Source organism: Toxotes jaculatrix, chromosome 21, assembly GCF_017976425.1.
Source record: "Toxotes jaculatrix isolate fToxJac2 chromosome 21, fToxJac2.pri, whole genome shotgun sequence".
In the NCBI taxonomy this organism is placed as follows: Eukaryota; Metazoa; Chordata; class Actinopteri; family Toxotidae; genus Toxotes; species Toxotes jaculatrix.
The window spans coordinates 15762164-15774989 of NC_054414.1; the positions used below are offsets into that span (position 1 = coordinate 15762164).

The window sequence follows — 12826 nt, forward strand, 5'->3', positions numbered from 1 at the left end:
CTGCTGAAACAATGACTTGATCAGTCAGCTGATGGGAAATTGATAAAAAAAACATAATGCCAACCCCTATATGTTTGTCCAACAAAGTCCATTAAAATATAAAAAAACACTTTGTGAATCAAAACTCCGTCTTTCAAGTCACTTAGAGCACAAAAAGAAAGTGGTAAATCGGCTGTAGTGCTCGGCACGCCTCCGTGGGACTGGCAGGCAACGACAGTGAGTGCGGCGCTAATGAGAATGAGTGGTTTTAAATGGGGACAGCGTTCATAATGTCATTACCACATCGGTCAGCTAGTTCCTCTCTAATTGAATTTTCTCATCTGTTGTGCGCTGCTCTGCATGTGCTACTGTAAACATCTGTGTTGTAATTGAACTTAACTGTACACCCACTGTGCTTCGGTCACCACCGTCAAATAAGCTGTAAGTTATCTGTGCTTTCAGAAGGATGAATCCTCTCCGCCTGCCTTTCCCTTAGTGTTATTACCTGTTACTCACCCGTTAAGGCAATCACCTTGGGTCTCACCTGCCTTTAAAATCAAAGCCAGGTTTGATATGTGCTGAATTCCCCTCTCTTCCTCTGTAAGCCAGTTACAGCGTGCATCCGTGCTGTCCACTGAGGGAGGGGTTTCTCATTTCAGGCAGTCGCTCACTGTGCCCAGCCCTCCTCAGCTCAAGTCAAAGGACAGCGGTCTTACAGCAGGGACACACACTCGGCTGGAAGCTACTCTAACACACAGACATACACACACAGAGCTGTGGATATGATGCCTGTTGTTTTCTTCGTCCTGATCTTCCTCACAGGTAAGACGTTGTGTTATATGACGATGTTTGAAATGTGTTCGAATGTTTGAACCTCAGAAAAAAATGTCTAATTAATTCCATTTCCAGCTGCAGTTTACTTCAAGTCTGCCTGTTTAGAATTCATAAGCAAATGTAAACATCTATGAAATGGCTTATAACACACTACATTGTAGTTTTAAGCAGATATAAGTGTTTACTGATGTATTTACAACTATATGTGACCACCCATAAGTGGCCACAGGAGGACACATATTTAAAGTCTTACACCTTTGCTTGTTTTAAGTTGTTTCTTTCACTCAGTTGCTGTGAGGACACTGCTGTGTATGTCTGGCACAGGTGGGGTGTCCTCTAAGAAAGTCTGCAGTTACCATGACGTTCTGGACTACCTGAACCTGACCACAGAAAACAGTGTGTTAAAACTGACTCGGCCCGTACTGGACCACACGCACCCCACCATAGTAAAGGTGGACTTCATCCTCTACGCCATCCTGGCTGTGGTAGGTGCTGCGTCCCTGTGTTGGTGTATGATTCATCTGCTGAATGCTGCCACGCCGCTGATCTGTTCTGATGTGTGCATGTTTATTCGCAGCTTGAGAAAACACAAACTTTCATTCCTTTTCTCTGGGCATCAGTGGTGAGTTGACTGAGTGAATGTTTATAGCTTCTCATTTTTATTATCCAAATGAAAAATGTCCTCTCACATCAGCAGACACTTCTTTTCATCTGTGACTCTTAAATGCACTGGTTGGTCACCTGTTGTTCTGTATTTGATTTTAAATGTGTCTGTGATGTCGTCTCTTCTCTTTTTCTTTTCTTTTTTCCTGAAAATTCACCTTTTATTTACTGCAGAGGTGGAACAACGAACACATCTCATGGGACCCCGCTCAGTTTTGTGGCATAACTCAGATTACAGTTCCTAAAGACATGCTTTGGAGACCAGACATCTTAATCTATGAGATGTGAGCCAGCAGCACACGCAGACACTACGTGTAGTTTGTTTAAAGATTCACAGACATTGTTTGACATTTTGGGGAATTTACTTTAACCTTTAATAATACACCGTCTCATCTGGGGGACACTTTAGCCTTGGTAGTGCGTACCAAGTCACACCACTTAAATAGTTTAAATTAGCTTCTTCTGCTGTATTGTGTCTTTTAATGAAAGAAACCACATACAAACAAACTACGTATGGCTCCTTTAAAATTAGCTGAATGACTGACGCACAATAGCTATTGTTAGAGCAGCAAAAAGCAAACACGTCACACTGCAGCGGTGGCAGGTGGACGTCCGTCATTTGTTGATTGAGTTAATGATTAATATGAAATACCGTGTGGTTTAACGCTCCACAAACACTCCTCGAAAAGATTTTGTGTTTGTTGTGACAGGATGCAGAAAAATGAATCCCCTCAGAACCCCTATATGACAGTGCACTACAACGGCGTGGTCTCTACTGACGAGGGCACCAAGGTGGTCAGCATCTGCAAAATGGACGTCCACAAGTTCCCCTTCGACACGCAGAGATGCAGCATCACTGTTGGTTCTGAAGTGCACTCTGGTGAGGGAGAGAGTGGTCATTTTGTGTCATTGTGCGTGTCTTTGTAGGTGTTTTGTGTCTCTCTGAGTCTTTTTTCAGTCGTTTGAGTCTGTCCCAAAGACCTGTTCCATGGTTGTGATCAAGATGTTTTTATACTCACTTTCACCCAAAGTCTCCCCCCTCTTCTCTCACCACAGCTAATGAACTTCGGCTCCTTCCTTTCTCCAACTCATCTCGGGCCACTCAGTTTTCCCAGGAGGTGATGCATTCTCAGGGAGAGTGGGAGTTCCTCCAACTGTCTGTCTCCAGCCACAATTACACCTTTGACGACAAGCTGTGGGAACTGATCACATACACTGTACGCAACACAGGGAGAGATACAGTCGGGTGACAAATTACAGGAAAACCTTTCACATCACCATCGTCAAAACACTAAATAAAGGAATATCTCTTAGAAGAAGGGTGTTCATCCCTCCAGTACACTCCAGAGTCAGAATGCAGAGAATACAGAGCATTAAACCATACTGCTGGTTTTATTGTGTTCTTGAACTGTAAATCGGGCGTGTAGTGTAAATGAACAGAACAAATTTTGATAATCTGCTCATTTGAACTTTAAAATGAATTCAAGAGCTAATGAATTAACTAATCCAGAAATGCCAGTCGGTAATTTCTGTTGTCATTTGATTGATCCAGCTTGACCCTTGAACCTGTTTTCCCAGTTCACCATGAAGAGGAGGCCCCTCCTCCATGTCATCAACTTCTTGTTGCCCATCCTGTTCTTCCTGAGTCTGGATCTCGCCTCCTTCTTCATCTCAGACCACAGGGGAGAGAAGCTGGGCTTCAAGGTCACCGTGCTGCTGGCCATCTCCGTCCTGCTGCTCATCCTGAACGACATCCTGCCCTCCATGTCCAACAAGACTCCACTCATAGGTACACACACCCTGCAATTATGATTCATACAGGCAGGAGATAAAGATTCCTCAAACAAAAAGTGGTCATTGCCCGTTTCCTTTCCTCAGCGACCTACTGCATTGTGATTTTTGCTCTGATGCTGTTCAGTCTGCTGGAGACGATCTTGGTTTCGTATCTGATGGAAAAGGACTCTGCCTCCCGCAAGAAACTCCGGCTGAAGGGCGACTATGAGAACAAACAGGAAAAATTCAAAATCGATAGCTGCAACTCAGGTGAGACCCACATCACAGACAAGAGCAGTTTTCAGGAGCAGTGTACAGTCATTGTGTTGTGTCAAACCTGCCGACTGCTTTCAGAGGAGAGAAGACATCCCTGCTGTTCGTGCATCTGCAAAGTGTCCGGCGGTGAGAAACAGCATGAAGTGCTGCCTGTGGCTGAAGAGGTACAGGATCATAGAGACACACGCAGTCTTTACATGCAACAGGTTCAAATCTGAGCCCTTGAGTCGTTATAAGCGTGTTTACAAGTCTTCTTGAAGACCGTGCCTGGAGGCCTGGAGGCATCAGTCAACACTGTTATGATGATGCAGCAAAATTACATATATTTACGCCCACAGATTTCAGCCTGACATGGCGTCCCTAACATGGCTTCGTGTGTGTGCGTGCAGGTGAACAAAAGCATTCGATCAGGAGAGTCTCATGTGTTGCTGTTGATCCTGGAGGAGCTGGAGGAGATGCAGAAAACTCTCATTCTGCACCTCAGCCCCAGAGAGGAGGGAGGGAAGTTCACCCACTGGGCCACAAGAATCAACAGAGGTTTCTTCATTTTCTATGTCGCCACTGCGTCACTGTTTCTATCCCTCATCTTTAATGAATGGAGCATCTAGAAATGTGCAATATTAGTCTGTAGTCTCTCAGTTTCTGTACTGTAAGCCCTCAGTGTGAGAATATGACTTGTTATTGTATTGGAGTTAGTCAGTTCTCTGTGTAAGCACAATGTAAAATCTACAGGTGCTGTCTGTGTTCTTCTTGTTGTGAATCTGCTTTATGTGGTTTAGCTGAGATTGATTTACGATCCATCTGTAGGCTGAAAAATGGGCCTTCAAAATGTTGAATAAGCACAATAAGAGTTTTAAAAATGAGCATTTAAAATGACTGATGTAGTTGTAAAACTGAAGGTGCAGCTGTGTCCAGTGGTTTATGATGTAGAGGATTAATAGTCCCCCCTGAGATGCACCTCGATGTGATCACGACCAAAATCTTGTGTGCAGAAAAAAACAAAATTAGAAAGAAACTGAACCTAATCAGGACAATCAACTGCAAAAGATTAACATCAGGAAAAATGTGCTGCTTCCTGTTCAAATCCTTCACTTTGACAAGATTGGTAAACACACTCTGCCATATTTTTTACACTGTAAATGTTCACATTCCCTCTTCATTCAGACTCACAGGTCGTTCCCTGCTGTCCTGTTCCAGTCTTCCTTCACCTCACAGCTCATCAGTCACTCAGGTTTTAAACCAATCAGGTCCATCCTATGTCCGATGTCCTGATAGCGGCGCGTTTATCAGGATTAGCACGGCACCAACATGCCGTTAGAAAGGAGGCTGCTGTCACTGTAGAGCACACCCGCTCAGTAACAAGAGGAGGCAAAGAAGAAGTTATTCACTCCCCCTGTTGTGTTTTGACATGATGAACAGAAAAGACTTTAATTAATTATCTGAAATGCAAGTGATCAGTTGCATGAAGAGCAGGAAAGTTGAAGCAGAGTGTGGTGAATTTAAGCCATTTTATCCGTTACGATGAAAATAACATTTTAGAACAAACCACTACCGCTGCCATCATATTGCAGTACTTGCATCTGGGATTCATTCCCACATGTCCATTGATGTCATTTTTAATTGTTAACATATTAAGGAGTCAAATATTTCCTGCACACTAATAAGCTCATCTGCTAAGCTCAGTGTGTCAAATTTAAATTTAAATTTTGATCCCAACTGCTTCCTCTGACAGCATCTCTGTGCCACCACTAGGTGGTGTGCTCTACTTTTTGCAGACAGCTGAATTTTCATGTTCTGTTTGATAATTCTGCTCTTTTCCAGAAGGAGTCAAACCAGAGTTGTCTGGAAGAAGTTTGGATCTAATTACTCTATAATACCCACAACCTTGTGCACTTGATTGAAAGTAGCTTTGGGGATTGTTAGAATGGCGATGTGTCATTGCTGAATGATGCAAAATGTGTTATACTTACCACGAAAAATGAATAATAATAAAAATAAAAAGTATGAGCAAAATCCCTGAGATTTGTCCAAATATGCCTGATAACCAGTTTGAAAATGGCACAGGGGAAGGGAGAAGGGGGAGGACCAGGGGTGGACACCCCAACTTTCTGGTAACATGCTGCTCACTATTTGTTATTTATTTTGAGTCTGGATTCAACAGGTGGACAATTTTTACACAAGGCCCCTTTAAACAGTCCATTTTTTGTCTCCTCCAGAATCATTACTGCCTCTCCTAAAAGACCACTGAGAGATGCTGTGGTGACTGATGTGGGAGTGATGTCTCCGGATGACTATTAGACTAATGGGATTTGGAAAGAAGAAAAAAAACAACAACATTAATGTCTGGTCATTCAGTTTGTCCAGCCCCTCTTCCAGCACGAGGCAGTCATGTTATTGCAACGTACTTGGTGACATTTCCAGACAATACTGAGAAGACAGGGATACACATGTACAGATGTCTCCCACAGGTGTTGCAGTGATGATGCTTGCTGGTTTCCTCTTCCTGCTCTTCCTCTCAGGTAAGCTTGGACAGTGTTTAGCATGACACATGCAGGGGAAGGCTGAATTTATTTTTTGAACATTGCTTGTTTGTCTTCTGAATTTAATCAAACTGCGCTGACGGTTTTAATCGTAAGAAAGAGAAAAGATGTACTGATGTTCAGACTTGCCCTCCCGTGTGTTTTTTCACTTGCATGTGTCTACTTTGTGTTTTTAGTGATGAGAATAACCTGTGTGAGGGTTTTACTGTGAATCTGACTTATTCCAAAACCGTAAAAAATATTTTAATGACATTTTCAAAAGTTTATCATAGCAATAATAGGAGAGGGACACAAAACTAATAGTACTGTGAACGAAAAATAATACTACGAAAGAACTTTGCTAACACAATTAAGAGGAAATGTATTTAGACATTATATAAGATAACACTGTTCATATTTATTTTTTATATGTATTTATACAATGTCCAAATAGAGATAGAGAGCCCCATTTGGCCTTAAACGACTGCAACAATTCACACACCCATCACATAATGACCATATTACTGCAGATATTTGGTCCATGATTAATTCAGAAGCAGTGGACTCCCACCCACGGAGATGAACGTTAAGATCACACAGAGTAACTCTGATGTCCAGACAAACACCAGGGCTCTGAAGACTTATTTGTCTTACAGTGAAAGTGTCCTCATGTTTTTTGCATTAGATGGGATGTGCTCTGAGGACAGCTGCAGTTATCAGGATGTTTTAAACTACCTCAACCTGACCAAAACCAATGAGCAGTACTTCGTGACCCGGCCTGTTAAAAACTACAAAAACCACACACTGGTGCAGCTCGAGGTTCTGATCTATGCCATTCTAGATGTGGTAAGTGCTTAAAGCTTTTTTTTTTCAGATGATCATCATGGTTACCAGTAACTGTGTTGGTCCTTATTGTGCAATTGCAACCAAATTTTAAATGACACAACGCAAATCAAATGAGAGTGATCCTGCAGGATCTCGATGCTCATGAGCACAGTGTTGTTGATGCTGCAGCTGATCATTATCACAGTTTTGAGGTGTGAGTGTACTGTCCTGTTTTCTGGCAGGAAGGGTTTTCACACATATTTCTTTGTTTACAGGTTGAGAAAGAACAAAAATTCATTCCTTATGTGTGGACTGTCATGGTGAGTGCCATCTTGCTATCTTTTTAATTTTTTTTTCTCAGAGTTGTATTCATTTGTGTCCATCTTTCTCACTTTTATTTTTCTGTTTTTGCTCCTGTTTTTGCCTCGTTTTCTCCTGCAGAGGTGGAAAAATGAATACATTTCCTGGGATCCAGAACAGTTTTGTGGTATTGATAATGTTTCTCTTCCCGCTGAGATGTTGTGGAAGCCAGATCTCACTATTGAAGAAATGCAAGTATAAATGTGTCTGCACACGCTCACATTCAGAGACACGCAAACACACACACACACTCTCTCTTAATGTGCGCTTATTGACATAATGCATTGCATTACCCCAACCTTAACCGTCACAGCTAAATGCCTAACCTCAGTCCTTACCCTTACCCTAACCCTGACCTGAACCTAATCTAATCTGAACCCTCAAAACAGTTCTTAAAACTAGAATTTGTCCACACAACCGCAGAAAGACATCTGACATTTGTCAAACATGCGCTCCAATTTGAATTGCAACAGCATGTTAACACGTTTACGTGTGATTAAATCACCACTGAGCTTGTATACAGATTTTAAATTTGACTGAGCACCAGTGTTGTGTCGATATTAGTGCATATCCAGTCTTTGAAGCATCCTGAAGCAGTTGCCGTCATGCGTGTTCCACATGTTTTCCTACAGGACAGAGAGGGACAAAGCTCCTCCGAGTCCTTATATCACTATCAACAATGAAGGTGACGTCGAAATCCACAATGACCTGGTGCTGGTCAGCACCTGCAGGATGCACACCTACAAGTTCCCCTTTGACACTCAGAGCTGCAACCTCTCCTTCAAGTCCGTCATACACACTGGTGAGAGCATGACAAATTGTGTTGAATCACAAACCCAGAGCCCAGGTAACGTACGTTTCCTGGCTCCTCTGTCAATCAAGCTTTCGCCAGCTCACTGTCTGCTTTTCGCCTGCCACCTCAGTCAGGGACCTTCGGCTCCGTCCAAGCGACGTATCCTCAGAGGCCACGGAGTGTTCTAAGGATGTGATGCGGACCCAGTATGAATGGCTGTTCATCAACATGAATGTCACCACAAACAAAGGCAACTTTTCACACGAACAAGACATCATCATTTACACTGTGGGTACAACTAGATACAGATGTACTCAGATAGAAACTAACATGTCATCAATCACTTGATTTAAATGCAGATTGTAATTCCACTTTTCTATTTTCATTTTGACAGACTTGATTTCCTCTCTATCCCTCTGTCCTTCCCTCTGTCCCTGTTTTTCTTTCCATCCCTGTCCTGTCCTGTCCATCATCCTTTACTTATTTTGTTCCTTGTTTCACTTCTTCAACGGATCTGAAATATAATAATCCGCCAGCCTGTCTTCTGCCTGTCCTGTTTTACTGGAGTACAGTTTTCTGCATTTTACTTGAGTAAACTTGTTTGTCGCTGCACAGTATTTTTTCAGTTGAGTTTCTCAGACGTGCAGGAGTGGGCTTATCAACCACCTGAACCTCAAACATCATTTCACAGATCAACATGAAGAGGAGGTCGGCCTTCTACATCGTCAACTTCCTACTCCCGGTCCTGTTCTTCTTGTGTCTGGACTTGGCCTCTTTCATGATCTCAAACAGAGGGGGAGAGAAGCTGAGCTTTAAGGTCACTGTGCTGCTCGCTGTCACTGTGATGCAGCTTATTCTGAATGACATCCTGCCTTCTTCATCAGACAAAATCCCACTCATAGGTAAAGAAGCTCAGGGGTTTGATTTCATTGGACCGTATTTCCTGGGAGCAGCAACAGCTCATATACAGACTGAATGTGTTGTTGTTTATCCGCACTAATGAAGCTGACTTCTCCCTTCAGCGGTCTACTGCATTGGGATCTTTGCTCTGATGATGCTCAGCCTCCTGGAGACGATTGTGGTGATGTATCTGATGGAGAAAGACTTACACCAAAGCAACAAGGCAGACAAAGACCCACACCTGACTGAGGGCTGTAGGACACAGGGCGAAACCGACTTCCGCATATGCCACAGAGGTGAGACCAGGAGCCAGCTGCACCAGCTGACCTGGAACTTGATTGAAAAGCTGTTTAATAATGATGTAAAATATGATGTAAATACAATGAATTAGAAAACATCATGCCAGGACTTAACACAAACTTAGTCATGGCCAGTGGCTGGAGTCAGAAAAGCTCCTCTTAATATCCTTTTACTGTTATCATGATTCATTTTAGTTATTTATCTAATTAATTCATAGTTCTTAATCATATTGATTGAATTGGAATTTTTGATAAAAATTAAAAACATGAAACGGTCCTTTCAGAGTTGGACAATCAGATGCAGAGTCTGCATGTCTACGATGATGAAAGTCCATCTGAGCTTCTGTCCGTGACCAAAGAGGTTAGAATTGGATTGTACTTTAATTGTCATCATAATGGACACACAAATGCTGAATGCCACAATTTAACTGCTGTTACGGCCCATAATTGTCTAAACAAGTCTACTAAACCACTTTTGCAGCACAACACCAGCAAGATGGTGGATGAAAATAGAGCCTTGGAAAAGGTCTCAGATGAGCTGAGGCAGATGGAGAAAACACTGACTCTGCTCCTCTACAGCAAGAACAACAGGTTCACGCACGGCTCCTGGACCAGAATCGCTAAAAGATTCAACAGGGTTTTTGTTGCTTTCTATGTCGCATTGAACTGTGGGTTTTTAACTTTCCTCTTCTTGAAATGGAGCAGTGACGAGAATTAATCGATACTACATAACGAAAACATGATTAACTCTTTCTTTTTCTTATGATTTCCTTTGTCTCTCTTGTCTTTTTTCAAGCTTAAAATGTAATGTTTGCTGGAAACAGCGCAGCCTTGCTGCGCTGTGAGTGTGACTCTGACAGAAGCTCTCACCTTTGACACCTACTCGGATTTTGTGCATTACTTTATTAAGGTGACTTCCAACAATCGCTTTAAAGGTATTAGTAGCTTAAATTGTGTTATGAACTCACCGCTGTAATGAGTTGAAATTAAACAGCTTGTTTGTGGTTTCACAAAGAGCCACGGACTTTGAAAAACAACAGAAGACTGGCTTTTCTGCGAAAACCTTTTTCTCGCCTAACTTACAAACATCTTGTCCCGCACCTTAGATTATCGAGTGAGGCACCAAACAAGCCTCCGCTGGGGAAACGTTGCTCAATAACGAGCAGCTGCCCAGCCACAGCACGCTGAACAGCATAAAAGTGTACCTGCAAATACTGATTACACAGCCTATGCCCGGCGCTTCCAATAACTGACACGCTGGACATCAGCCCTGTTAGCGCCCTGAGCACTTAACAGTGGCTTTTATTGTTCACATTTTGCTCTGTACGAAGATGCATGCATAAAATTATGTACTCATAAAAGCCTTGATTTCCCACATCCTGTTTTTAGCAAAGTGAGTGAGGAAATGTATACCATGCTGTTGGATGGATGTTTCACTCAGCACCGTATCTGCATCTAACACATACAAACTTTATGAACTTATGACTATTCTTGTACTGTAAAATTCTTCTATGTGTCTTTGCCATTCAATACGGACCATATATCATACATGATATATGATGTCTAGATTCTTGCATGAAGGTTTTTGAATAATTTTATCTAGTTGTGTTTTCTTCTAAGGAAGTTGCAATGGCATGTAGTTAATGCCTGCTGTTTGCCTCAGCCTACGAATAACATTTCTGTGACCTGTTCTTTGAAAACATGTATCAGACCCTTTGAGTTGTACAAATAAACAACAATACAAATACACAGACCTTTGAAATGATTTATAAGAATGAACAGTAGCTCTTGTCTTTGGTAAACCTGCCAATTGTAACCCACCAACCGTCAGTTGGTGTCCAAGGCTGCCAAATATTGGCACCAGGGACCAGAACTTTGTTGGAAACACCTCACTGTTCATGTGTGCCCTGCAAAAGACAGATGCCACCTTACTTAGTCCTTTCTTGGATCAGTTTGGTGGCGAGTATTTTTCTGACGTCTCTCGCATGAACCTGACACTTCTCCATTTCAGGGCCGTCTTAAAAAAAAAAAAACATCTTAAAAAGCATCATTTGGGAGATCGATAGCAGACGTGCTAAAATTCAGATTCATGTAATCAGAGCTTGTTAAGCAGCTGAATGTTGTGTGGTTTTAGTAAACCTTCGCCCCAGAGGATGAGAGCACATGTTCAGACCATAGAGGGTGCAATGGATCAGCATTGATCAGCAGTGTGTCTATCTATCTATGCTCTGGGTGAGCTTCTGCTAACAGATCTATAAAAGTGCGAGAAACCCCTCAGTACAACTTCTTCATTTCATGCTGGGTACACAACAATCCAGAATTGCACAGAAATCCTGTAGCTTTAATGATGTCAGCTGACTTGGTCATTGATAGTATGTCAACAAACATGTTACAGTAGTTGTACAGTTGTGAATGTGAGATTGGCCTTTGTCCGAACCTCTGATCCTGACCTTGATTTAAAAGCATACATTTGGGCAGCGTGCATGAGATGGATCTCACATTAAGATTGCTCTATTTAAACCTAAATGACTGCAAAAATTCTCACATTTGAAAATCATTAGCGGAGGGATGAGATAAAACCCTGCAGTCCCGCCAACGCCCATCTCATAATGGCCTCTCTCAGCATCTGCAGTAATATCCAGGGACTGCGGTCGCAGCTGGTGTTTTTCATGGTTTTAGGATAAATTAAGAAGCAGTGGATTCCCCCCCACACAGATTAATGTTTGTTGTTTATTCTAAATTGCAAGTAATTAAGAACACACACACAGTACCTCTGATGTCCGGATAAACAGGGTTGTGAAGTTCTGAACAGGGATCCAGGCTCTACAGGTCCAGAGGCGGAAATTCCTGCAGAAAATGACAAGAGAGGACAGAGATGAAGCACAAAGCTACGGCAGCGATAAGAAGCATACTTAGTAACATGCATTAATGGGATATGAACATCTGTTATCTCTGCATCCTGGACCTAAACTGGGAGCTGGTTCCACAGAAGAGAAGCCTGACAAGTGAAGGCTCTGCATCCCGTTGCCTTGTCTCACGTAGTGGAGGAGACAGTTCAGCATGGCGCCGCATGAGCTGCAAATGTGTTCTCATTATATTCGTAAAACACGAAACACGTCGTCTGCTGAGCAACAGATGCCCCGCTTCTGAGACACTTGTAGAGGATGTTGAAATAGTGATGGAGCCATAGGTACAATAATAAAATAGGTACGACCTTCTGATAAGGCACAATGTATAAAGGGTTTTAAGCTGTAATTAATGAGGACCAATAGAGGAAGATTTTCCACAATCTGGCAACCCAAAAGTTGTTAATACTTATAACTCTACTGTATAAAGCATCAGTAAATGATATATTATCCATTTGTAAAGCCATTGATTACAGCTTTTAAACCCTTTATTTATGGTGCTTTGAAGTTTGACCCTAAAATTAACGTGAGAAAGTGGTTCCCAGTGTTTCCTGCACTTTGTTTCAAATGTTACTGTGATTAATAAAACAAACAAAAAACAGAAACACTGGGCTGGTCATTTCGTTTGCCCAGCCCTCCTCCCATGTGAGGAAATGATAATTGTATCGCACTGTCACATTTCCAGACGGCACAGAGAGA

The 12826-nt window shown here is 42.3% G+C and overlaps 2 protein-coding genes across 2 annotated transcripts; both read left to right on the top strand.

The window, feature by feature from the left end:
• Positions 1-691: 691 nt before the first annotated feature.
• On the top strand, positions 692-5532 carry LOC121201476 (5-hydroxytryptamine receptor 3A-like). Its single transcript, XM_041067330.1, has 10 exons — positions 692-801; positions 1138-1298; positions 1391-1435; positions 1651-1760; positions 2187-2356; positions 2533-2693; positions 3055-3265; positions 3355-3519; positions 3604-3689; positions 3915-5532. The coding sequence occupies exons 1-10, from the start codon at positions 762-764 to the stop codon at positions 4131-4133; spliced, it is 1368 nt and encodes a 455-aa protein (XP_040923264.1). The 5' UTR covers positions 692-761; the 3' UTR covers positions 4134-5532.
• A 448-nt stretch (positions 5533-5980) lies between these two features.
• LOC121175648 (5-hydroxytryptamine receptor 3A-like) lies at positions 5981-9939 on the top strand. Its single transcript, XM_041029458.1, has 10 exons — positions 5981-6044; positions 6730-6890; positions 7145-7189; positions 7311-7420; positions 7862-8031; positions 8153-8310; positions 8714-8924; positions 9045-9218; positions 9506-9582; positions 9703-9939. Exons 1-10 carry the CDS (start codon positions 5981-5983, stop codon positions 9937-9939), a joined length of 1407 nt encoding a protein of 468 aa, XP_040885392.1.
• Positions 9940-12826: the final 2887 nt, after the last annotated feature.